The following is a 26123-nucleotide window of genomic DNA, read 5'->3' on the forward strand; positions in this document are numbered from 1 at the left end:
ATCCTTACCACTGCCTTGTCCCAGATGACAGACATCCGCTCTTCCACCCCATTGGTGCCCTCAGGGATGGCTGTGAAGTTGTCCTTCCCAATCGCCTTCTGGGCGGTGCTGAAAGTGCAGTGGGCACTCCCAGAGAGCTGCAGGTCTCCACTGGCAAAGAAAAAAGCTCCATGTAAACTGGAAAGGTGGCTTAAAGGCACCGCTGGGGACAAGCCTCGAGTGTCTAATGTCAGCATTCAGAAGGCCAAGACTTGAGTTTAGGATCCTTTCTGTACTTCTTACCGGCTGTGTGAGTGTAAGTGAGTTCTTTCCCTCCCTAGGGCTTACAGTGAGCCCATCTGGAAAACGAGGGGGTGGGGTCGGATCATCTCTGGGTAACAAAATAAAAGGGACCCAAATGAGTGATGGGACTGACCCTACATGTCCTGGGGGTGGGGGGGAGCAGCCGCCAATGAGTCTCCCTTTAATTTCAGTTAGGTGCTGTTCAAAATGAGGCACATGATCTGACCCTCAGTTGCTTAACCTGTAAAATGGAGATGACAGTCCCTCACTCATACAGTTGTCGTGAGGATCAGTGAGATCCTGTGGCACATGATATGTGTTAACTGCGACTGACGTTATGAATATGGTTACTGTTAGTAATGTGTAAGCTATGATGGGGAAGAGCCTGTTGTTCTCTATGTGTTCTCCTCACTGCAGACTCTAGTCTAGCTGATGGATGGGCTGCTCCAGTCCTCATCCCCGGGTCCCACGAGGTTTCCATGGGACACAGGCCACTCGTCATCCCCGCACCAACCTGGCCAGCAAGGAGTTGATGTAGTCAGGAGTGGTCGGGTCAGGGCTCAGAGGCGGGGATGTCACAAAGGCGGCTGCCTTAGCCCAGTTCTTGCTCCAGTAATGGGTCCCATCTGTGCCGAGGCTGGCAGTGATGGGCTCACCAAAGACCACGTTTCCTGCAAGGGTAGGAAACAGGTGAGGGGTTTGCAGAACATCTGTGCTGCTCTGGGCCTGGCTCAGGTAATCACAGCCCCTAGCCCTCCTCAAGGCTCGTGGCTCTGAAGTCAGGCAGGCCTGGGGTCAAGTCCACGTACCCACCTTTTCCAAGCCTCTGCTTTTCTATCTGCTAAACACGAACAATGTTGTGTCCCCGAGTTCTCAAGAAGCCATCAGTTATAAGATGCAGCTTTAAGCCCCAATTTGAGGCAAATTAATATTTGAGGCCAAACAAAAAATGTATACAGATTCTAAGATTCATTGACATTTCAGAAATATTAAAATGTGAACTAGGTCTGTCCTGGAATAGATGAAATAAGACCATCTCTACTCAGGATAGTGAAAAAGAAAGGATCTGGCGTGTAAAAGTGTCTGGCACACAGGAGATGCTTGGGGACTGTGAATTCCTTATACTACTGCTACTCCTTCCCACGGTGGAGGTCCAAAGCCCCCAGTGTGCCTGCATCCCCGGGAACTGCTAGATCCTGCTTGTTGCAAGGACATGCTTTGGTTCCACAAAGTAAGTCCACTCCCTTGGAGAAGAGGTTCTCATGATCTTTCCACCATGCTTGTTATTCTGTAACCTAAAACCAGGACTGATCTGCTCGAGGGCACCCAATGACCTGGGACACATCAAAGATGAGGCTCACTTCTTGGACCCTGTGTTTGCAATTCGGGGCTTATATGCCCAAACCAAGCAGCGAGGAGGAGGGATACTGGGAAATAAACGGATCTAAGCTGAGCTTCTTAAAGAAGAAGGGACAGAGAAAGAGAAGGCAAATGCTGTCTCACAGAAGGTTGGTTGGTACCAAGTTTCTCTACACCAGAATCTTGGGCAAAAGATGTCCCATAAAGCCCTGAACTTCTCTAGCTTCAGTCCTCCATCTTCCACATTCAAGTTCCCCCCATTGTAAAAGTGTAGGAAGGCTCTATGGCCAAAATTATAAATAGGTCTTGCCTTCCTTCAACTCTAATCTATTGGTTTGATTGCCTGGAATTCTTTGTCAAAAGAATTCTAAATACGCTTTGGTTTCACTGCGAGAGTCAAGACTGATTTGTGATGTCTGCCATGGGCAAAAAAAGGAATCAGTGGCAATGATTCATATATGACAGCCCTGCTCTTTGGGAGGATGAGAAAAAGGATCCACACAAGACTAATGAGAATTTCAAGGGCCCTCTAAAGCAATTTACCCAACTAAATCATATAGGACCACAAAGAAAGAAATGGAGGTCAAGGCAAGCCCCAGGTACTCCTAAGAGAAATAACAATCTTAAAAGTGGAAGAACTCTGGGGCACCTGGTTGACTTAGTCGGTTAAGCTTCTGCCTTCAGCTCAGGTCACGATCCCAGGGTCCCGGGATCGAGCCCCACGTCAGGCTCTCTGCTCTGCGGGGAGTCTGCTTCTCCCTCTCCTCCCCACTCGTGCCCTCTCACACACAAATAAATAAATAACATCTTCTAAAAAAAAGGTGGAAGAACTCTCCCTTTGGACTATCTTTAGATGGCAGAGTAGAATAAGGAAAAATTGTAATTATAGTTGGGTTTGAATACCTGCTCTCCCAGCTGGGAGATCCTGACACATTGTGCTTCAATTTCCTCATCTGAAAAATGGGGATAATGCCTATTTCCCAGGGTTCTTTGGCAATTCTACATAACAATAAATTTCAAGTATTTACCTCAGTGCGGGGCATACAGTTGGCCCTCATTAAACTGTGGCTCCCTGATATTAAGTCTGAGCAGGCGTGCAGAGTTGCTGAAGAACACCCGGTGAGTGAACACGCTGGACTTCAGGTCAGGAGGGAAGAGGGAGCCCTGCTACACTCTCTCCCTGCTCTGAGTACTCTCTGCTCCTTGCCTGAGACTGACAGGTCCCGAGATGTCTCCTGGCTTCCATGTCAGGAGTCAGTGTTTCAGCCCTGAAACAAGGCCTCCCTGCCTCCCTGCCACCCTGGGACACAGCTGTCCTAGCTCTTTTGGCCAGACAATCATGAGCCAGAAGGCGAAGGCTGAGGCATCTTTCTCCAGGAGTTTAAAATAAGACCCAGCGTACAGCGGAAGCACTCTGTCCTTGAGACCCTCAGGTCATCCTGAGAATGGCTCTGAGGGAGGATGCAGCCATGAGCAGAAGGCACGAAAGCAAGTACAGCAGGTGGTCTTGGGGAGCGGGTGGGAGGGTTCCCCATGCATCCTGCTTGCCTGCTTGCTTTCTTGTTTTGTTTTGTTTTGTTTTTTTCTTTCTCCAAGAGCGGGTAAGGAAGACTGGGCTACTTTCCTGGCACTCACCCAATGACTCATACCCAGCACAGCAACCACACCATGTCACGTTGAGACATTTAAAGGCAGAGAAAGAAAACAGCAGGCTTACTGTGAGCAGGGTAAGGCAAGAGATGCCCCAGAATGTGCTAGCTACAAAGACTGTCTAGACAATTAGGAAGAATCCCCTCCCAGAAGAAAAGGGTCCCCTCTGCCAGAAGGGCAGGCAGCTCAACATTCAGCCATCAGAGCCAGGGGAACTATTTTTAACCACCCCAGCCACCCCCCATGCGGAGCTTTGCAGACCAGCTCAGAGTTGGGTGGCTGAGTCCCTTATCGGGGCTCTCCACGACCAGAATAGTCATGTGTTAGAGACCCATTCATCCCCTTTTCCTAAATAACCTGTGTGGCTCAGGTGGTGGGCCCCCGCCCCTGCATGCTGCCCTCCCCGCCCCAGCCAATCAATTACAGCATCCCCAGAGCAGACGCTGGCTCAGGGAGAGGCCCATGACCCAAGCCGAGGCAATCAGAGCCCTCCCGGGCACCTCTGCTGTAGCTTTTGGAAAAGACGTACCCTACTTCCTCGTCATGCCCCCCATCAAGAGCTGAGGACAACAGATGCCTCTTAGCATTTACTCTTGTCACTGTCCACCCTGAAAATAAAGCCGAAAGAGAGAAAAGCAGACAAGAAAGGATGAAGAGTGATAGAGCCCCAACATCATTGTTGAAACCCCTTGATCCGGCTATGCCTGAAACACCTTAACCAATAATTTACTTTTGTGTGTTTAAGTCCATTTGAGTTGGATCTTTGACTTCTGCACCCAATATAATCTCGACTAGTATGTCCATTTACAAAGCTCAGATAATGTGAACTGACAATGAAGGATCAAAGGGAGGAAGAAAGATGCCTCAAAGAACTGACCAAAGCTGTGCCATCTTGGACAAACCACCCACCCTTCCTGAGCCTAGTTAACTCACCTGCCAAGCGGGAGAGATGCCAGGGTCCTGCCATCCACATAGGATGCCGAGAGGATCCCCTGCACTAACAGGGAGGAAGGGCTTCCCAGAGAGCAAGGCAAGGAGCAAAAGAGGCACTGTTTCTACAGGACAGCCGGAGGGGGAAGGAGCCACATGGCTGGTGCTAAGCTCTTGGGAGCACCAATCACCTTTTTTCCTGGCTTGCGAGATCAGGTCCGCTGCACTCTTGCTCATGACCTTCGTGACGTAAAGTGGACAGTTGGTTTGGCTCGCAATGGTGATGGCACGGAACACAGCCTCGGCTTCCAGCTGCAAAAAGAAGTCCCGGGGGTCAAGAGAAGCACGAGCCTCTCAGAGCACCACTCCCCAGCCTCTGCGAGCTGAGAACGCAGCGCAGCGCAGAGCTGAGAAGCCTAGACGATCTGCAGCTAGAGGCCCCCGACCCACCACGTCCCCGCTGTGGCGCTTCACTTGGCTTCTCAGAGTCTCACCCTCACCTTCCTAGGCTGCTTCCCTCCTCTCCCTGTGATTACCCCAATGGCTGCATGTGATGGAAGCTTTTGCTCCCCAGTCTTCCCACACAGATTTTCTGGCAAAACAGCATCCCAGTACCAATATGGAAGCAAGAACCAGTAAAGGTAATTAGACATCAAATCCTTTCCTGCAGCAATTTCTTACACTCCATCAGGCATTTCTTACACTGATAATTCCCAGGCTTCTCAGCAGAGATTTCTCTTCTTCTCGATTTCTTCCATCCCACCCTAAAGTAGAATCTACATGTTCCAATATGCTAATTTTTCCAACTTGGTTGAATTTATTCAGTAAGAAATAATGAGTTTCCCCTTACACTATTAACAAAGAAGGGTGTTTAGAGCTCGGGCTCTTTCAAATGGCCTAGGTCTGAGTTCTGGTTCTGTCACGGAGAAGCTGGGCGACCTCAGGTACGGTACATAACTTCCCAAAGCCTCAGTTTCCTGTCTGTGAACTGGGGACAGTAATAGGACCTCACCCACAGGGCTGTTGTGAGGATCTAAGAGTTCATCCTTTAAGGCAACTGCCCCACCCCTGGGACAAGGCAAGTGTGCCTGCCAGGCTGGCTATTGGGCTTATTGTTGATCATAGCTCCTGACCAGTGTGGGAAAGCCTGCGTCACTGCCCAAAGCCCACGGAAGTCCAACTCAGCCCAAAGCAGGGATGCTGGGGTTCTCCCATTCAATCAGCAACAGTTCTGTTTTGGATGGATAGAATACTCTGGTCAGCCTATGCAGCCCAAAACTTTGAAAAATACCAAAAATAGCTTGCAGATGCCTGGTGTTTGCATAATGCAAACCAGCCACTGCCCTTGGTGGGTGTGGCTCAGCAGACAGACTCTAGAACTTGACGGGTCCTGCCTGCTGGCGTCCCCCAAGCTGCACTTGACTCCAAGGGAACAAGCCCCTGGAGCCCCTGACCACAGGTAAATACGGTCACCTTCCCCAAGCACCCGGACTTCAGGAGCAAAGCTCAGGTTCAGCTCTCTCTGCACCGCATCACTCGAGATGGTAGCGGTGTGTGCTCTGAACCGAAGAGGGGCCAGCTCCTCCTCCGCCCGTCCCTCCTTCTTCACACCTGCACTGTCCCCTGCATTCCCCACAGCCTCAGTCCCGGCTGCTCGGATCCCGCTCCCTCCCAGCACTGCGGATTCTTCAGCACCTTGACAACATGACTATCTTTGGAAGGTGACATCACCCTCCAGCTTCACCCAAAAGGGCTTCCAGGGTTGTCCAGCTCTACAGCCGAGAAGCTTTTTACTAAAAAGGAGACGGGAACAGGAGGAGTGGGGTGGGGAGGGGTTGGAAAAACAAACCAAGTAACAAAAATAGACTTTGCTCAGAAATCCCCTGGCTGCTGGTACAGAAATCCATCTTGCCAGCAAATCTCTAGAGCGACCAGCATTTAGGAACAGTTTGCCAAACAGGGCTGATCACCCTGGCCCACTCACACCGCGTAAACAGCTTTCCAGTCTTTCACATGGGAATAGCCAGGGCTTAACCTCTTGAGCTTTCGCTTCTTCACCCAACAGTAATGACAACCACCCCAAGAAGCAGCAAGGACAGCTAAGGTAACGAGCACAGCGCCAGGTGCGGGCTCGTGTTCCATAGAAAGGGCCTGGTATTCAGGAGACAGACCTTTCTGGAATGCTGTGAAATAATGATAAATGATTTCAACTGGGAACAACGTCCTCGGACACAGAGGAGTTTCTGGAGTGCCGACAGTTCTGTTTCTCCAGCCGGGCACGAGTGACACAACTGTATTCAGCTCGTAAAAATTCCTCGAATGTTTATGATAGGAACATTCGTCTGTAGGTGTGTTACCTTTTAATTTTTAAAAGCCTCTGAAAGAGATGGGCAACAGGCATACTCTCGTTTCTGGTTCTGACTCTTCCTTCTACCCTCTGCAGAGTGGGGGGCTGGGGATGACAAGCAGGAGCCGGGCTCACACCACTCGCACAGAGGGCCCTGAATGCACTCCAGGTGCCACTCCCGGGCTGGCCTCCCAAAGCCTGTGTGCACTCAGCCGTGGGGACAGCCAAGTCCCTGCTCTATGCCCTGCGCTAGCAGCCGAAGCTGCCGACATCCCAAACACACGCCATCAGCCACTAGTTAGCTTTTATTCACTTGCCCGGGGCTAAGCAGGCCCTAGTCATCATTCATTTTACACGTGGGAAACTCCCATACCCAGACTTAATCATCACCTTACAACAAATGGATAGACATGAAGTCTGTGAAACACCCACTCCACCGACCGCCCATATGGCTGGTATTTTATTTTGCAGGACTCAGAATATAATATGGAATAAGGGAAGCGGAAACGTCTTTGAGACGGATACTGTTAGGAAAGGGTTTAGGTATTTACCTCTCCAACTGAATACGTGTGGAGGACCCTCCACCTTGAGTTCTCTTTAGAGAGATGAGGGGTCACAAGTAAGCATTTCCCTTACATTGCTTTCTACTTTTCTCTGAGTTCCTTGAGTTGGTCCGTCAGACGTGTGGCCTTTGGAAGAAATGTTCCAATACCGTTGTCTGGTACTCACAGACTCTCCCCGCCTCTCCTCAAGGTTTGCTCCTACACCGTGTAAGCATGTGCCCGGGGAAGGCAGGCCCCACACAAACACTCCAAGTGTCAAATGAGCAGGAGGCCACACGCCAGGCTGCTGGGGAGTATAGTCACAGGCGTCTCCCAGAAGATGCTGGAAAGACAGAGCACCTCCACGGCTGTGCTGCCCCAGCCCCCCGCAACTCACCTCCTCTGGTCTGCTCAGCACATGGCCTTCGGGGCCAGTGATCCCCATTTCCAACATCCGGGTTTGCTCCTACAATGAGAAAAGAACACAAAACAGTTTTGAGATAAGCTCCGCTGAGGCGTGGAAAAACCACGCTGGCATCTTCTAATCTGAAGCAAAGAGTTCAAGGGAACAAAAAGAATAAAACGTGTATGTTGAATACATTTGTTAATGCTCCGTCTGGAATTGTAAAATAGGGTCAAGTCTTAACTAAGAGGAGAAAAAAACGTTTTTTTAATTAAATGGAGGGCAGCAGAGTATCAGAATTTTTTCGCCGTTACACATCAAAAGTCACACTAGCTCGCTTATTCCTTATAGTTTCCTGCTGTGTTTCGCAAGGTTTAGTCGCCTCCCACCTACATCAGGATCACCTGGCTTGCTTTTGTGGCCGTGCGGCTGTCTGGCCTTCTCCAAATCAGGATAGAGAGGTGAAGTTCTAGGAATCCGCGCTTTCACAAAGCCCTCGGGCTTTCTTGTGGTTTAAATGTACGGCTGAAACAAATGGACTCAGAATTTTTTTTTTTTAAAAGATTTTATTTATTTATTCATGAGAGACAGAGAGAGAGAGAGAGAGAGAGAGAGAGGCAGAGGGAGAAGCAGGCTCCCAAGGAGCAGGGAGCCCGATGCGGGACTCGATCCCAGGACGCTGGGATCATGACCTGAGACGAAGGCAGACGCTTAACCATCTGAGCCACCCAGGCGCCCTGGACTCAGAATTTAACCAGACAAAATAATGCCTCCAAACAGCATTACCTGACTCAGGTAATCTGGTGGTCAGATTCTATTTAATTAGGCTGTTTTGTGACAGAACTGCCTACCCCTCACAGCTGATGGCGAAATTCTTCAGACTTGTGGCCAGCTTTCCGGAAGGAGCAGGGCGCTGGGCAGTGAGCACACATGTGGGCTAATTGGGACTGGCAGGAATCCTAAGCGGCCGTATCTGCAGTTTTGCTGGCCTTCACTCCCCAAGTACGAAGGCCAGTGCCAATGAACCTGGCCGCTGCAGAGGGGGGCCGGGGAGAGGGACCTGAACAAATCCTTGTGGCACTCTGGAACTATGAGATGTGGAGAAAGGAAAGGAGTCCTTCTCCCTGCGAAAGAAGAACTGTTTTTTGTTGTTCTTGTTTTTTGTTTTGTTTTTAATAATATAAATCATTTCAGAGGCGTATGAGGACAGATGCATACGCTCTAAGCAATTGTGAGAAGTGAATGATCACTGTCTCCATCTACAACAGGATTAGAAAAAAGGTCAGAGGCTGAGTTTTGCAGCAAAGGACTTTCACTTTTCATTCTTACTGTTCCATTTCTCGAATCTTGGACTGAACACGATTTCTTCTGAACTCTGGAGAGCTTCCGCTCTGTGTTGCCTCCTGAAGTCGCATAAAGGTCGAGGTGTCCAACTACAAAGCCTCTTCTGTCTCATCTGACACTCATGTCTACCTTGTACAAGAGGGCTGGCGCCGTGCACAGGAGGGAGGGAGCTCAAGCCCTGGCTTCCCAGCATGTTCACATCGCGTGCCTGAAGTTTACTACCGACCTCCTACCTCAGAATTTCTGGAACCAGGAGAATCCCAGGAATCCCTAATTTCCGCAGGTGATTTTAATACACTGTTCACGCTGGGAAGTCCCATTCTGAAAGCCCCCATGGTGTCCCTATAGCTGGAAGGTTAAAAAGGATGAGGTGGCCGTGGGCACCATTGCTGTAATTACATCTTAGTTTAGGGCATGACACAATTTTGGTTTGCTCCATGAGGAAAGGAACCCTGTCTTTTTCATCTTCCCTCGCCAAGGCTTGGCACATAGTAGGTGCTCAAGAAATACTGTTAGAGGAACGGCTAAAGATGCCACCCTCTCAGATGGTCCTGCCGGCTGGAAACTTTTGAAAATGTCCATGGCTGGTACCCATGAGAGAGCGTTCTTCTTGCTCTTTGGTGACTTCTGCATCAACTCTGGGTACAGCAGCTGCCTTCATTTAGACAATGGGATAAAATCTTTCGGCTCAATCTGAATAAAATAAGCACACACAAGAAACTCATTCAAATGGAAGAATGCCCTTATTCTTTCCCTGACTGAGAACAGAGCCTTCACAAGGTAGGGAAGAGAGGGGTTTGTGGGGGGGGCGGGGACCAGAAACAGTTCGGTGCTAAGAAGCCACGAGAGGAAGCTGGAAAGGGGGCTTAGCACTGCAGCCCGTTTGCCTCCACAGGGCCTTGGAGGAAGTAGCAGGGAGTTTGGTTTCTAGGGCATCTGGAGGGAGGGCTGGGCCCTCCAGTTGCTGTGCTGAAAATGCAGAGCAAGAGGATGAGTGACAGCTCTAACACCACGGGGATGCCTCTCACGAGCACTGGACCCTCTTTGGAAAATGATTTCATTATCTCTCAGTGTGTGGGGGACGTGGGAGAAGGCTGTCAGGGGCCTATTTAATCTCCTTGGTCAGTAAGAGGAAACTACACATTTAGCTCACCTCCTCCGCTGATGAGATAACACCCAGAGTCTGAAATCCTAACGGCAGGAGCCCTGCACTGCCAGGACCTGCTGTCTCTCTGGGGGGCCTGCCGCGGGACGCGCTTCTCTCGGGGGGGCCTGCCGCGGGACTGGTGGCACAGGACACCAGCTCTGGCGAAGCCACACCACCTCAGAGCTAAGATTTTCTCCTCCCAGTTACTGGCTGTGATCCTTGGGCCAGTGACCTCATCCTTCTGGGCCCCATATTCTCCTCTACAAAACAGGGCAGATGGTAGCCATCTTTGAAGGGCCAGGTGAAGAGTGAGAATACACTAGAGTCCGTACCGGAGCCTGGCACACAGCAGCAAGCCTTTACCACATGGTACCTGCCGTTAGAAGCTCACAGGTCTGGGACAAGGGTCGACCCCATGGTTCCCACACCCCTGCGGACCACATTCACCAAGTCCTGGACAACTTCTAAAACGAAGGCACAGCCCAAGGACTAGTGAGCTATGGGGTGCATCTGTTTTGGCTCACCTCAGTAACCTCATGCCTGGCACAAAGCGCTTAGGAAATACTCTGAAAGAATGAATAATGTTTTTTGCTGTGAATATTATTAAATGGACCAAGAGAGCTCCCACTCTTCTAGCAGCCTCCTCCTAGTGGAGGCCAATCTTGAATGCTTCTGAGATGAACAAGACCCTGGCTAAGACATATCTGTGCATCCAGCCCATTAAGCAACCCAGGAGATGGAGAGAGTGCCTTCTGCTTCCTCATAAACGATCACTTTGGGCCTTGGGGCCTCGCTTTCCTCACTCTTGCCTCGGGTTTCTCAGTACACCTTCTAGGAAACCAATGGGGTGTCTGATCCCCACAAGACCCCTGTTCTTTATTACCTAAAGCCGAGCTCTGCAGTCCTGGATCGGGTTTCTGAGAAGCGCTGCCTTAGGGTTCTTCTCTAGGACAAAGACTGTCACATAGCTTGGGCTTACTTTTCCAAGAGAATCAGCAATGCTCTCCCACTAAATGGCCTAATTTGAAAACTTCTTCTGGGATGCCTGTTCTGATCCCCCAGGATGGCCAGACAGCCCCCCTTTATACAGCATCCTCAGCTTTCTCCCTCACTTGCCTTCACTGCCTCCTCCTAGCCTGGGACGTTCTTTAGGGCAGGCTCTGTTTTTAGCACAGGGACAGAGCCTTGCGCCCATGAAGAGCTCACGCAATATTGAAGGAACAAGGAAAGAGACGGGCCGGAGACCCCAGCCCATGCAGAGAGCACACCCTGGGGAGCTGCGTGGTGTTACCTGGGCAATGATATCCCCATTCTCGGCGTGAACCTGCGCAATGGCTCCCAGCTCGCCCAGACAGGTGAAGATCTCGTAGAGCTGAAAGAAAAAGGAGTCGCCGTCACCTTCACAAGCCACGGAGGCTTTTGGCAACTTCACACAGGGGTCCATCACTAGGGCCACAGATAAAACAAATGAGGAAAACCAGAGGAAATCAGTGATTAGGGCAGAAACACAGACTAAAGCACGCACGACCAAAGAGTGCGAGTCCACAGGAACTCTAGGAGACTGTCTCTATAAAGAACACGTCGTGTCTCCTCCGTGGACAGGGCAAATGTACAACAAAGTGCTATCGAGGCTTCTATTCTGCCTCGCGCACACGTTTTTAATGGTATTAGATCCTGTTTTGCTGGGACAGACCTTCACAGTCCTTCTCAACCAGTGCTCCTGAGAGCTGCTGCCACCTGGCCAGAAGCTCAAAGGACAGCTGGCTCCCCTATCCCCTAACCCTTCAAGGTAGATCTCCCCCCACCTCCCAACCAGGAGGGATGGGAATTCACTCCCTGCACTTCCTCTGACAACGTGAGGTTCATCTGAAACCGACACAAGCCATGAGACTGTCTCGGGGAGAGTCACAGGCAAGCTACTACCCCAAACAGCAGGGGGCCCTCCTTAATCCTGCGAGGCAGAGCACCTCGTACTTCCACTGAGCTCATGCGGGGTTTAGGGCTTGTGTGAGAGACGGAGATTCGGGCATGCCTCTCCTCTTGGCCTTTTGAGAAAGCTGCCGCCAGTGGAAATTCTAGCTGCTGGTCTGCCTTGCCATGGGCACCCTGCCTGCTACCCTATTTAAAATGTGGCATGGACTGCGAGGGCTTTAAGAAGCACTCTGGTCTAGCAGCCTCCCACAGCGACCACTGTGACTCATGCTCTAAGAGCCAAGGTCATCGGCAACAACAGGAAACCCGTCCAGATACCCCAAACCACCCAGCAATGGCTTGTTACCTCTGTGTTGGACACTTGATACAAATCCTTATAGGCCATGTAAACCATGAAGGAGTTAACCCCTGCAAGAGGGAAGGGAGGGAAAACAGGAAGACGACAACATTAGCATGACCGCTCTCCTTCCTTTGCTCCCGTCGCCCATGGGGTCCAAGTGCATTACAGGCGCTTGTCCAATATAAAGCAGATGCTTCCCATTCTCCGTCCTCTCCTCACGTGCAAAAGCAGCCGTGCCTACGTGGCGTCACAGCAGAATGGGCTCTGCTGCACCTCTGTCTTGCCCCCCCCGCCCCCATTCCCCAGCCCAGAGGCTCAGTAAGCTTGGCCGTTGCTCGAGGCAGTATGCACCACCGAGAATCGGGGGCAGCAACACATACTAGTTCAGCGAGCTTGGAATACCGCACCTCTTGGTGTCCTCACCTGTAAAATGGAAAAATGACAAGAGCCTGCTTCCTAAGGCAGTTGGAAACGTTAAATGAGACAACAGATACCAAAGTCTCAGCACCAGACCTGCCACCATATTTGAGTTTCATTAATGGAGCTCCGGGATGGGTTTATTTCGCCACTTAAGGAATGCCTACTGCACACTAGAGCCTGTGCTGGGGGCAGGGAGGGGAGCTGCATCTAGGACGGAGACCATATCCTCGGGGAACTAACGGAGCTAAGGGGCAGAAGTCAAGGTGCACCGTGTGCTTAAATATCTAAGCTGTAAGGGCTATAGGGAAAGAGCTATTTAATTTTTCACCCCCAAACAGACTATTAATGTAGTAATTTATATAAATAGGTAGGGCTGGGGAACAGAGAGTCATTTTGAGGAAAGGAGGATAATTTTGGTCTCCAACCATTAGGGCCATCTCAGCCCACAGTGTTCCAGGCCAAAAGTGGGTTGTAATGTGAGAACTTCCCTACCCAGAGTGGTTCAGCTCGGGCCAGCTTTTCCCAACATTACCCTTCCCATAAGCCTCTGCGTCATCTACAGAATGACCTGGGCCCTTTGGAAGGCAAGTGGGTGTTAAAGCCCTTCCATTTTCTACCCCAGTTGAGATGCGCAGTGTGAAAGGAATCACAAGAAAGGATGGGGTTATAATTTCATATCCTGGATCGGGAATGTCTGGGCAGAGCTCGTCAGGTGAGGAGGGACAGGGAACGGAAAACTCATCGTCTGGGAGCCCAGACTCTCCCCTGCCACCCAGAGCTCACTCTTTTCCACTGTACTCCAGCATCTGCATCCAGGCAGCTCACTGAGAATAGTACTATCAAGTTAGTATTATAACAATGCATGTTATTATGTTAGTATTAGTACCGTGATTGTAATGAAATTAGTATAATGCTATTACTATTACAACAATATTCTGCACCCTGTGGCATTTATCCTGTTGCTCTTCACTGGTCTGCTTCCTCTTGCCTTGGATGCTCAGCAGAGACCACACCTTATGCTTCCCTAAATCCCCCAGGCCAAGTTATGATGCCGAGCACACCGTGTGTCTGTGTGTGTATGGGGGGTACTGCGTGTACGTGAAATATCTAATGATCAGAAGGGAGAAGGAAGCAGAGAACAGAAGAATCTAAGACGACCAGGGAAACCTAAATCATGTATTCACTGAGAGGACACCCACATTTCCATGTCCTAAGCTCCTAGCCTGAGTACGAACACATCTTCGTTCCCACAAATGCAGTAGCCTTTTCTGAGGATGCCACTGTTTGAGAACCGTAATGGTTTGATCTTTGGAGCGCAAGTTATAAAGGTTAAAAATTCCGAACTCATATTTCATAGCGGTATGACCTTCCATAAGATGCTAACCTCTCTTGGCCTCAGTTTCTTCCTCTGCCAAATGGGCAGTGTTGCCTGAGGTGAAGAGCCCAGATTTTGGGTACATTTTCTGCTAACTAGCTCTGTGATCCTGGGCCACTTATTCTGAGCCTCAGGCTCTCCATCTGCGAACTGAGGATAATCACCCCTATCATGTGGATCCTGTAAGGAGTGAGATGGCATACACCAAGTGCCTGGAACGCAGCGGTACCCCTCACCTAGCACTCACGCGCGAGGCTCCGGGCTCCGAGCCAGGAGAAGGCAGGAGGGCACACGGGGGCTCACCTTTGTCCTTGATGAGGTTCTGCACCTCCTGCTTGATGCTGTCGTTCCAGTGGGTGATGTCCACATGCAAGGCGTAGTCGCAACAGCTCTTCCCATCTGCCCACTCTCGCCACTTCTCATAAGCCTCTGTCAGGCTGGCCTCGGGCTCAGGCACCACGTGGTCAACTGAATGACAGAGGCCCCAGATGGGTAAGTCACTGACAACGCCTCTGTTCCCCTCTGAACAGGCCTGCTCCGGCTCGCTTAGCTAAGGTTGCAAAGCCTCTATGTCCTGAGCATGGAATTCACCTTAGAAAGTGTTCCCTGGCCGTTTCCAGATCGCTGATCACTTACCTGTCACTTACCCCTGTTGCACTTGGACAAACTACTACCTTCTCTAAACCCCAGTTTGCTCATCCTTGAAATCGGCGCTCAGTGGGGTAGAGGGTGGAATGTCATAGTCCCTTCCTTCTAATTTTGTTGTATGATTAAATGGCAAAATGCATGAAAAGTATCTCACCTGATGCCTGGCACATAGTAAGTGCTCAGTAATGTCAATGAGTGCCTACTCTGTGCCATTATTACCAGTATTATGGGAAGTCACTGCTAGTGAAGCAAGTCGGACTCCCTTTTAAGGTGGAAAGAGGGGAATTAAAGTGATGTCAGGTAACAGGACAGTGACATCCTTGTGCTTACTGCCACAGCAAAGAGCCAGTGTCACGAACCTGATGCTCAGCCCACAGATCTTATTTCCATGTCAACTTTTTGTCAAGAATATTTTTACTTGGGGCGCCCGGGTGGCTCAGTCGGTTAAGCGTCCGACTCTTGCTTTCGGCTCAGGTCATGATCTTGGGGTCCTGAGATGGGAGCCCCGCAGTGGGCTCAGCTCTGAGTCTGGCTGTCCCTCTCCCTCTGCTCCTCCCCCTAGAATAAATAAATAAAATCTTAAAAAAAAAAAAAAGAATATGTTTTCTTTTGAGGCCCAATCTACTCCTGCAGTACCTGCAACCGTGGGTAGCACTGTTCAATAGAATGACATTGACGTTTGGGGAGGATAAGACAATAGTACCACTCCCATAGCTCCCTTGGGCGGCTGAGGGGAAGTGCAAATTGGTACAACGTTCCTACGAACGATTTTGAAATACACATCAAAAATCTTGATATTTTTCATACCTTAACTCGATGATTATTCCTGTGCCTAAGAATTATTCCCAAGGAAATAAACACGCTGTTTGCAAAATGTGGGTGCTGAAGATGTTTGCCACCGCAAACATTATTTATATGTTTACTTAAGTGAAAAACTGGAAACCATCAAAATCTTTAACAATAGAGAAGTTTGGCTAAATAATAAATAAACCTTCATAAGATGGATTATTAGGCACCCATTTTAAATGCTATAGTGGAATGAAAATAAATGAATGGAGGAGCGCCTGGGTGGCTCAGTCGTTAAGCGTCTGCCTTCGGCTCAGGTCATGGTCCCAGGGTCCTGGGTTTAAGCCCCACATCGGGCTCCCCGCTCTGCCTCTTCTCCCTCTCCCACTCCCCCTGCTTGTGTTCCCTCTCTCGCTGTGTCTCTCTCTGTCAAATAAATAAATAAAATCTTTTAAAAAAAAAAAAGAATGAATGGAAAGACATCCATGCCTAGATTATTTAGTGAAATGATACACTAAAACACCACTAAGACACAGTACATCTATTACGATCCTGTTTCTGCTTCATAAGAAGGAAACTATAGCCAAACTGTAACAGGGATGTGGGCTTTCTGGGTTTCCTTCTCTTGCTGCATATCCAGGGTCTTAAATTATCTACGAAGGACATGTACAGCTTTGGGTTTCTTGGTATGGTTTTCTCTCGTCACCTGCAACTCTGCCTTCCCTCTAGCTCCTTCCCTAACCTAGAGGACCAAGCACAACACACACTCCCCGGACACTGAACAGGTCCAACTCCCTACCCGGAAAGCAGAGAGCCAAACCAAGATCACTCACTTCCTCGGCCTCCTACCGCAGGCAGCCCACGTGTGCTTATCAGAAAGCAGACGCAAGGAGCCGCATCACGGACGTCTGGACCTACACCAGGGCTTCTGTGGGCAGGCAGCCGCTGAGAAATCAGCTGGCTTCCTCCCTCTGGCTGGAGAAAAGCTTTGGTCTCCCTGAATTGCACCTTTTACAGCCTTGATGCAATTTTCCTGCGCTTCCACACCCAACTTGCTGGAGCTCAACCTTGCTAGTGCTCCCATCAAAAGGAGGCAAAAAACAAGGAGCAACTCCACAGCTCAGGCTGTTCTGTGTTCTTGGATGGGTGCGTACAGTGGTAAAATAAACAGTGTTCTTGCTGACCAAGCTTAATCCCAGGACTGGGATGGGACCCAATTCCTTGGGATTCCTTTGGGACAGGAAGGACTGCCTTGGAATGCTATCTGTTCCGTAATCCAATGGCACGCAACTCCCTAGGTTTCTCTGGAATTGCAATAGTCCCCAGAAAGAAAAAAAAAGAAAGAAAGAAAACAGAAACAAAAAACAAAGGAAACCACCCCCACCGCTTGCCTCATCTTCAGATAGGAATTGGTCAAGAGACAGAGCAGACCAGGTACCAGTCAATGCCACCGAAGCCCACGAGTTTCAAGCAGGGCAGGTCCCCACTACCTTCCCCTCTCGGGGACACTGAACCCCATTCACACTGCTCTGCCTGTGCTCTCTGCCCCCTCCTGCCTCAGGCCCGAGCTGTAAGTGCTAAATAACGTATGGCCCATCTCCACACTTTTCTCGGTGTCCGGCCCACAGATGATTGCTGATTCCCCACCTACTGCACACCCAGCCCCTGCTCTCAGGGACAAGAGAGGACAGCTGTTTTCCTGGCCGAGAGCCTCGTGAATCTCATCTAGGCAATGTCAGGGAGCTGTCAGGGTCCCCACTACCACCTGCTGTCCTCAGGTCCCATCAGGTAGAAGAGCTGTACACTGAACCGAGAGGCATGTACAAGCTATTGCCAGAGAGCACAGGGGTTAAGCCATCAATGGAACCAGTCACTTGTTGGGACCAGGAGCGTGTAAGGTCGGGCAACTCACTGATCATGGTGGTGCCCCCAGCTAAGGCAGCCCTTGTCCCTTGGAAGAAGTCATCCACTGTGGTCATTCCCTTGTATGGCATCTGGAAGTGAGTGTGGACATCGATGCCTCCAGGGATCACCATCTTCCCATTGGCCTCGATGGTCTTCACTCCTCCAGGGACAATCAGATTGTCTCCAATTTGCCTGGTGAGACAGGGAAGCAACTGGTCATTTAAAAGAGCCACTTTGAAGACAAACATAGTATTGTAAGGATTTTAGACATGCTTAGAGTGGTCTTTGCAAATGACCTGCAAGCTTAACAATCCAGAAACAAATGAAGACAGGCGTACACCCAGAAAACAACTTTTATAGACGCAAAAGCAGCTGAGCTGCTGCTTGGTGGAACCGTGGGTCCTGGCTCAGTGCTGCAACCCCAGGGGCTGGACAGTGTCTACAATATAGGGTGTGTAAGAAATATTTTTTTAAAAATAGGTGTTTTTGGTATCCCTTTCATTTTGTTCTTTATCTGAGTAAAGGGTGAGTGTAACATCTGGAAAAGAATTAAGAGAATGTAAAATAATGAACCATTAGGAGAGACTGAAGGAAGTAATGAATCATCTAGAGAATACGTATGTGAACTTAGCTATCCTCTTCAGTGAGTCCATCTGTCTTCCTAACAAGAGGAATCTGCAGCGGTAATTCTGTACGTCAGTCTTCACTCCCAATTCCACCCTTCCCTGATAACTTATCTGTCAATCACAGCCAAAGGCAGATTCAAAGGAGGAAGCCGAAGACGCAGACGCCCAGCTGTGGACGTCTCAGCAGAAGCATCAAGCCAAGGAAGGTGGTGCAGACACCCTCTACCAGACACACCTTCGCCCAGGAAGCTTCAGCGCATCCCCGGGAGGAAGAAAGGGGATTCGGGTGGGGAGGAAGCTGACGAGTACTCCAGAGACACACTACCTACACCAGTCAAGTGACAGAGACAACTACTCCTGGCCAAATGTTACCTTACAGACTGCCTGATGTTCCTTGGTTTATAGGTGACTTCACACCCTTGGTTTAAATGGCCAGTTAATTCTGGGGAGACTTACGATTCACAAGCCTTGACATTACTATTATACACATCCTACATTGGGGAGAGCGGTACCCCACTACCAGCAGCATGAACACGTTCCCCTCTTGTTCACAGCCAGCCCAGACAGACTCCCTGTCGGGACAGTAAGAAGTCCACCACCGGCCTTCCAAAATCTAAGTTCTGCCACTAAAATAAAGTATTCCTGACATCTCAAAAAGTTCAACTTCACCACAGCCCCACTGGGCCATTCCAGAGCCACCACAATTCAAAACACGCTGCGGAAAAAATGCAGCCTCTGATTATACTTCCATTAGAGTCCAGATACAGGCCACTATGTTCCCATTTTTCTCCCTCCCTGATCCTCCTCTGAGGCAAACTGAGAACCCAGGCCATGAAGAGTTAGTTACCCAAGGCGCCTGGGTGGCTCAGTCGGTTAAGCGACTGCCTTCGGCTCAGGTCATGATCCTGGAGTCCCGGGATCGAGTCCCGCATCGGGCTCCCTGCTCGGCGGGGGGTCTGCTTCTCCCTCTGACCTTCCTCCTTCTCATGCTCTCTGTCTCTCATTCTCTCTCTCTCAAATAAATAAATAAAATCTTTAAAAAAAAAAAATTTTTTTTTAAATAAATAAATAAATAAATAAAAAGAGTTAGTTACCCAGCCCGTGTGTGTGTCTTCTTGTGTGTGTCCGCCAGTTTTGAAAACGAGTGGAATACCATGTCTGAAACAGAAACGCCTTCCCACTTTTTCTCCACGGAGCCACTTAAGGTCACGTGAATCCTTGAAGGCTTGGCTTCCATCTCCCCTCCTTGGTCAAATCCCAACTGACAGCCAGGTCTAATAATTAAGAGTAGAGATCTGCCCTGGATGCAGACTGTGTGGGTTCACAATCCTGGCTCTGCTAGTTACTAGCTTTACGACCTTAGCCAAGTTGCTTAACCTCACTGTGTCTTAATTCCTTCCTCTGTAAAATGTAATAAAAATGCTTCCTCCATAGATCTGTCATGTAGATTAAGTGTTAGTATGTGTTAAGCCCACAGAACCCTGCTAGGCACAGGAAAATGCAGTAAGCATCAGCTATGGTAATTAATAACCATGCTAATCCCACATAGCACACTCCTTCCCCCTGAATCTCATCTACTCTTACTTTAACCCTTGTTACAGATAATATCCGGTAATGTTATGCCCTTTGCATAAATACAGATGTCTCAGTCCCCTTAAAAGACTGTAAGGTCCTGAGGGAAGATGTGGGTCCCAATGACAGTCACCATAGCATGTGACAAAGCATGGGTCCCGGGCCTTAGACAACCACCTTCCAAACAGCAGACACTCCATAAACCTTCACAGATAAACAAATAGCCATGTAACAACTGGAGGGAATTATTTCTGTTTTTATGCTCTGTGATTTCAGAATGTTTCTAAAGGTACAGAAAATGTCAGAATTGGATGAAGATCCTGTTAATCCACTCTTCCCTCCACCACCACCACACACATCTGATGGTTACATCCCTTCTATGACATCCCTGGCAAGCAGCCTTCTCCTCTATTCTAATAGAGACGGCATCTCTGGAAGTAGATGCCTGACTCACTGTGTGAAGATGGATTCTGAGCCTGTATTTAAGGCTCAACTGTGAGAAGTGCCGTGATCAATTAGTGATGCCCGTGATGAGCTCTGAAATGAGGAAGGACTACTAGGTACTACTTTTTTTTTCCATCTCTGAAAATCTCTAAATGAGGGAACTTGCTATCTCCAAAGAGAGCTGACGATATACAATAATTTCTTAGTAAGAGAAAAATATAAGATCATTTGGGGCTTATCTTTTGAAGAAATTCTTGTTTCACACTGGTTAGCTTGCCTACTGTTTCCATTTTTCCTATTTCTAATATGAAAAAGTGTTTATGGGGACGCCTGGGTGGCTCAGTCGTTAAGCGTCTGCCTTAGGCTCAGGTCATGATCCCAGGGTCCTGGAATCGAGTCCCACATCGGGCTCCCTGCTCGGCGGGAAGCCTGCTTCTCCCTCTCCCACTCCCCCTGCTTGTGTTCCCTCTCTCGCTCTCTCTTTCTGTCAAATAAATAAATAAAACCTTAAAAAAAAAAAAAAGAAAAAGTGTTTATGTAGGTAAGGCGACTAAACAAGAGTATCTTCATTCATGCATGTTTATTTATTCATTCACTCATTCATTCATTCAATGTACTTGATTAATATGTTGATCGTTAGCAAGTTACTTCCTCCCTGTGTTCCTCTTTCTCCTCATCTGAGAAAAAGGTAGTAATAGTACTTGCTTCCTGGAATTGCCGGCAGATTAAAGGAAATGAGGCATGTAAAACATTTAACAGTGCCCGGCACATGCTACAATGTCACTAAAAGGTAGCTCTTGTAAAAGTCTCTCCGTGCTAAGTACTGGGTTAAGTGCTCAGATATGGAGATGAACAGGACACGGTGCTTGCCTTCAGAGTGCCCAACAGTGTCAGAACCGCTGTGACTGAGAAAAGCACAAGGGGTTTTGAAGGCTCATAGAAGGGAAACCAGCCTAGATTTGGGGGCTGACAAGGAATAGCCACCTACAGAAAGTTCTATCTAAGCCAAGTCTTCAAAGATAACGAAGAGATCCACTATGGCCAGAATCTCACACTAGCCAATGAGTTTAGATAATGTAAACACAAACTGAACAAGGTCAGGGATGGCTAATAAGATGGATTGGATACACCGATCTTACGCAATATCTTTTCAACGTGGGGGCATATTTGGCTCTCTGTGATGAAAGGCTATGTGTAGACCAAATCCTCTTTCACGGGTTACTATGTAGGGAACCTGCACAAAAAGGGAATGCGGCTGCACCGCTTACGGGCACCCAATAACAAATCATTTTGTAAGGTAAGTGTACATCCCTGAAGTATCTATTTGAAAATCTTGTCTGAGATGCATGTCCCATCTGTGCTCGGCCCACCTAGGTTCTACCTAAGCCAAGGCTCAATTCAAATGCCCTCTCCAGCCCCACACTACCTTCTGAAGGGATTTCTCCTTTCTGTGCATTTATCTTCACTTGAACTCCTTTGACACCAACTGCACAAGGCCTTATATTTTTAGGGTGCTGTCATTTTGTGCACATTTTTTCAATAAACTCAAGGACAACAGTCACATCTTCCACTTCTCTAAGATGCATAGAGTGCCCATCAATATAGTTTGCACCAAGGGGCCTGCAGCATCATTTGGTTGATTGAATTCAGATTTCTCACTTCATTCACAAGACTCATATAAATTAAGGCTAGCTCCCATTTTAAGGGATTATGTGCATCCAGAATGAAGGGTTAAAATAAAGATTCACTTTGGGGCACCTGGGTGGCTCAGTCAGTCGAGCGTCCAACTCTTGGTTTCAGCTTAGGTCATGATCTCAGGGTCCTGAGATGAAGCCTCACATCGGGCTTCATGCTTAGCAGGGAGTCTGTTTGAGGATCTCTCCCTCTTCCTCAGCCCCTCCCCCTGTGCACTCTCTCTTTCTCTCTCTCAAATAAATCTTTAAAAAAAATAAAGACTCATTTTTAAGGAGAAGAAGAAATGAAACACAAAGAATCAAAGGTCTAGGAAGCAAAAAAGAAGCAAGCTTCTTTCTGAGCCTCTAATGAAGAAAGGAAGTACAAAAAGATAAAAATAAGGTTCTAGGGGTGCCTCGGTGGCTCAGTCGTTAAGCGTCTGCCTTCGGCTCAGGTCATGATTCCAGGGTCCTGGGATGGAGCCCTGCATCAGGCTCCCCACTCGGCGGGAAGCCTACTTCTCCCTCTCCCACTCCCCCTGCTTGTGTTCCCTCTCTCGCTGTGTCTCTGTCAAATCAATAAATAAAATCTTTAAAAAAAAAAATAAAGTTCTACATACTTACTTTATTAAGCCATCTTCCATGTAAATATCAGCATAAAAGGACTGATCATCGTTGACAATTCTACCGCCCTTGATAAGAAGACGGTCACTCTAGAAAAGAATGCAAACATAAGTCATTCTCACAGCTAGGAATTCAGAGAAGAGTGGTCTGCCAAGGTTTTCCCAGCTCACTGTTCTAGAGGTCTAGGAGGAACACATTTACTTAATACATCTGTGTGCTCAATGCACTAGTGTTTGAACTGGGTATATTGGGGATCCAGTCTTTCACGTTTGCCCTGAATTCAGATTATTCTACAGTTTCACATCTTGCTCTACAACCTACCATAGCCACTCAGAAACATCACTACTTGAGGGAAGACACTCTTTGTATTATCTTTCCTGGCTCAGTAAGCAGTAAATATTTAAAGGGGTATATAATATATACCTCAGTGCCTAGCACCCCGTTGGGGCTCAACAGTGATTCTCAAAAATGGAACTTGGGATCATACAATGAAACAGCCTCTGAAAGTCTTTATAATGATGTGAGGATCACGTTATGTTTAAAATTCAGGATATTTACACATGTATGAACATGTGCACACAAGGTTGTAGAATGTGTGGGAAAAGCAGTGAATGGAAAAAAGACAAAATAGCTATAGTATTCTATAGTATTTAACCCAGGGTAGAGAAATTATGCAGGATTCATATTTGCTTCATTAAACTAACATTTTCTGAAATGTGTTTGTTGCCTTTATTATGAAAAAAAATTTGCCTTTCTTATAATTGAAGTCTTTTAAAAAAATTATAGCTTAGATGAACTTTGGATAAGTGATCCAACTGGAAACAATGCACATACACTCCAAGGTTATTAAGAAAATACAGGGGCGCCTGGGAGGCTCAGTCAGTTAAGCATCTCCCTTCAGCTCAGGTCATGATCCTGGGGTCCTGGGATCAATCCCAGTGTCGGGTTTCCCACTAGTGGGGGGTCTGCTTCTCCCTCTCCCTCTGCCATTCCCCCCCACTCATGCTCACTCTCTCATGCTCACTCTCTCAAATAAATAAAATCTTTAAAAAAGAAAATATAAACATATAGTTCATATATTTCAAGAGAGGAACCAATCAGAGTCAGCTTCCAATATCACAGATTTCATTAAAAGAATGAATGCAGTTTGGACTGTAGCATGAAGGGTAGATGCCGCTTTGCTGGTTCCTGAGGGAGAAGGGAAATCCAGAAAGGAGCCTGGCTGAGTGGTACAGCTTGAGAAGAGAATGGTAAGTTGCATTTTGTTAAGAATTCAAATTACAGACTTCAACTCCATCTGCTCACCCATCCATCCATCCATCCGTCCATCCATCCATCCATTGTTCATCTATCCACTCATCCAGCAAGTAATTATTTAATATGTATAACTAAATACATAGAGAGGATCCAGTTGTGAATGAGTCATACCATGCCACTGCTTTCATGAAACCAAAAGGGGATACTTGGCAATCAAGAAAAAAGAAAGTCAACCCAAAACAAATAAAACAACGTAAAACTGTATCAAGTGTCACAAACTATAGGGGAGTGGGCTTGTTCAGAGGCAGAAAGAGGCCTTTGCGGGGAAGATCACATAGATCTCTTGCAGAGATGAAGGTGGCAAGGCAGGCAACTGGCTTTCAAAAAGGACATCAGTTTAATGGGGGAGGAAGCCCACAAACAGGCTGACTTGTGGCTTCGGAAATAAAAGGGTGTGAACAAGGCCAGAAACTGAGAATTGAGGCTAGGCATCCATATGGGATACAACAAAGTGCCACTTAGTTCCTCCCACTTCCCAGGGATTACATGAGACTAGGAGATTTCATCACGCCATACTGTCAGGGGAGAGGCTCTGAACGAGATACAGATCAATAAGGCACCCAGGAAAACCCCCATATATGCTGCAAGGAAGATGCGTGAATGACATCAACCGCGAAGTCCCACCACACATGATCCACAAGCCCCTCCCGATCTGGCATTAGTCCGTAGGCCCGTCCTCATTTCCATCATGTATGGCCTCGTGTTTCATACCATGGCAAAGTAAGAAACATGTGGTTATTGTCATGTAGCAGGCTCTGTGGCCACTAAGCCTTTGCAACAAAGTTCCCTCTGCCCTCTCCCATGTTCATGTGGCTTCTGACGACCACCCTCTCCTTTGTCAAGCCTCCAGTCGAAGGGTTTCTCCTGTAGGATGCGTTACCTGACTTGCCAGCAAATTCCACCTGCTCTCCTTGCAATTTAGTTCAAACAACTCTATTGTTCTAGAATAGCTGGTTTTCTGTTCCACTGTCTCCTGACTAGAGCAAAGATTCCTTTGGTCTTGGGACCATGTATCTTTTGATCTTTTTTACCTTCATTCCTGGAGCCCATCCTAGACAGCTGTTAAATATTGGTAAAACAGATGGGTGAAGGGTGGGACACAGGACGCTGTATCATGTCATTGTGATGGAAGGGCCATCTGAGTCACAAAACTATGTGATGTGGCCAGAAAACTGGACTACTGTTTTAACAGTAATTGCAAAATTATATGAGGCAATCCCAGGGCTGTGCTTCCCAAACTAGGGTGCACATTAGGAGACTATGGATTCCCAGGCCCAGCTCTAGGCCACCAAATTGTACTTCATAAACTCCACAAATGGCTCTCATGCAGCCATCAGCCAGCCCAGCACCAAGGAAGAGACCAGAACCAGAGACCAGGGTTCTGTGTGTCCCAGGCACAGTTCTGTGTCTAGGGAGGCAGCAGAAGCTTCATAATAATAGTCCTGGTAACTATACAGTTTCCCTCTAATAGCTCAGTGCTCTTCTGATGTTCTTTATCTTCCTAGCAAAGAACTGAAGTAAAACAGCTTCGTGGAAAGGGGCCAGCTACTGCCTGTAGTGAGCCCAGGTATGAAATATGACCACCCTCCTGCCTAGGGAACATCTAGCCTAGGGAACAACTGCTGTGATCATTACCTCCTTCAACAAGCATCAAATATCAGCAGAGGGGCAAAAACTATCTCAGGCCCATGGTACGTACTAAGAGGTGAGCCAAGTGGAATTGACATCATTGAGATGGCATCATTGGAAACTCTTCAAATGCTAATTAAATACACCTTCTCTGGCTCAATAGTCAGGAATCTAAATAGATAGAGCACAGAGATGAATTACAGGCCTGGTGTAAGTTTCAGAGATAGGAGTAACAAGACTCTTGCTCTATGGACAGCTATAGTATTCATATTATTTCTTTTCGTCATGCAGACCAGAGATATCCAAACCTCAATTCATAGAGCTTGAACAAATGCTGTCCCTGGAGGTCCCCAGCTTGTCCCCTACCTTTTATTAAAGGGGTTTGTAGGGGCACCTGGGTGGCTCAGTTGGTTGAGCGACTGCCTTCGGCTCAGGTCGTGATCCTGGAGTCCCAGGATCAAGTCCCGCATCGGGCTCCCTGCTCAGCAGGGAGTCTGCTTCTCCCTCTGACCTTTCCCCCTCTCATGCTCTCTCTCTATATCTCATTCTCTCTCAAATAAATAAATAAATAAAATCTTCATTTAAAAAAAGGGGGTTTGTAAAACTACTTCATTAATTTTAACTCCTTCCATGCATGTGGGATCCACTACAAAGGGTAGCCTAGGCAAACTCATCAGACACAGGAAAGTCTGAAAGGCAAGCCTGGGGTTTGGCCTTGAAGAACAGCAGAACTACTGACCACCCCCAGGTTACATAAAACCAAATGTTACTGGTTACAAAATATGCTTGCCTGTGAGTTCACAGACAAGCCCTATAGAGGAACACACG

At 48.1% G+C, this 26123-nt stretch overlaps 1 protein-coding gene across 2 annotated transcripts in view; it reads right to left on the bottom strand.

The window, feature by feature from the left end:
* Positions 1-26123, bottom strand: part of DPYSL3 (dihydropyrimidinase like 3) — a 112983-nt gene that overhangs the window by 10294 nt on the left and 76566 nt on the right. For both annotated transcript variants that reach the window (XM_045894817.2, XM_045894823.3), the window contains exons 2-10: positions 22350-22438; positions 17418-17602; positions 14375-14539; positions 12283-12344; positions 11296-11376; positions 7508-7576; positions 4413-4533; positions 797-953; positions 9-150 (exon numbers count right to left, since the gene is read on the bottom strand). In XM_045894817.2, the coding sequence (XP_045750773.1) occupies positions 9-150; positions 797-953; positions 4413-4533; positions 7508-7576; positions 11296-11376; positions 12283-12344; positions 14375-14539; positions 17418-17602; positions 22350-22438 (1071 nt within the window). The remainder of the gene's footprint in view (positions 1-8; positions 151-796; positions 954-4412; positions 4534-7507; positions 7577-11295; positions 11377-12282; positions 12345-14374; positions 14540-17417; positions 17603-22349; positions 22439-26123) is intronic.

Source organism: Mirounga angustirostris, unplaced genomic scaffold (assembly GCF_029215605.1).
Source record: "Mirounga angustirostris isolate CCGP_5_RB_7025 unplaced genomic scaffold, mMirAng1.0.hap1 SCAF_7, whole genome shotgun sequence".
NCBI classification, from domain to species: domain Eukaryota; kingdom Metazoa; phylum Chordata; class Mammalia; order Carnivora; family Phocidae; genus Mirounga; species Mirounga angustirostris.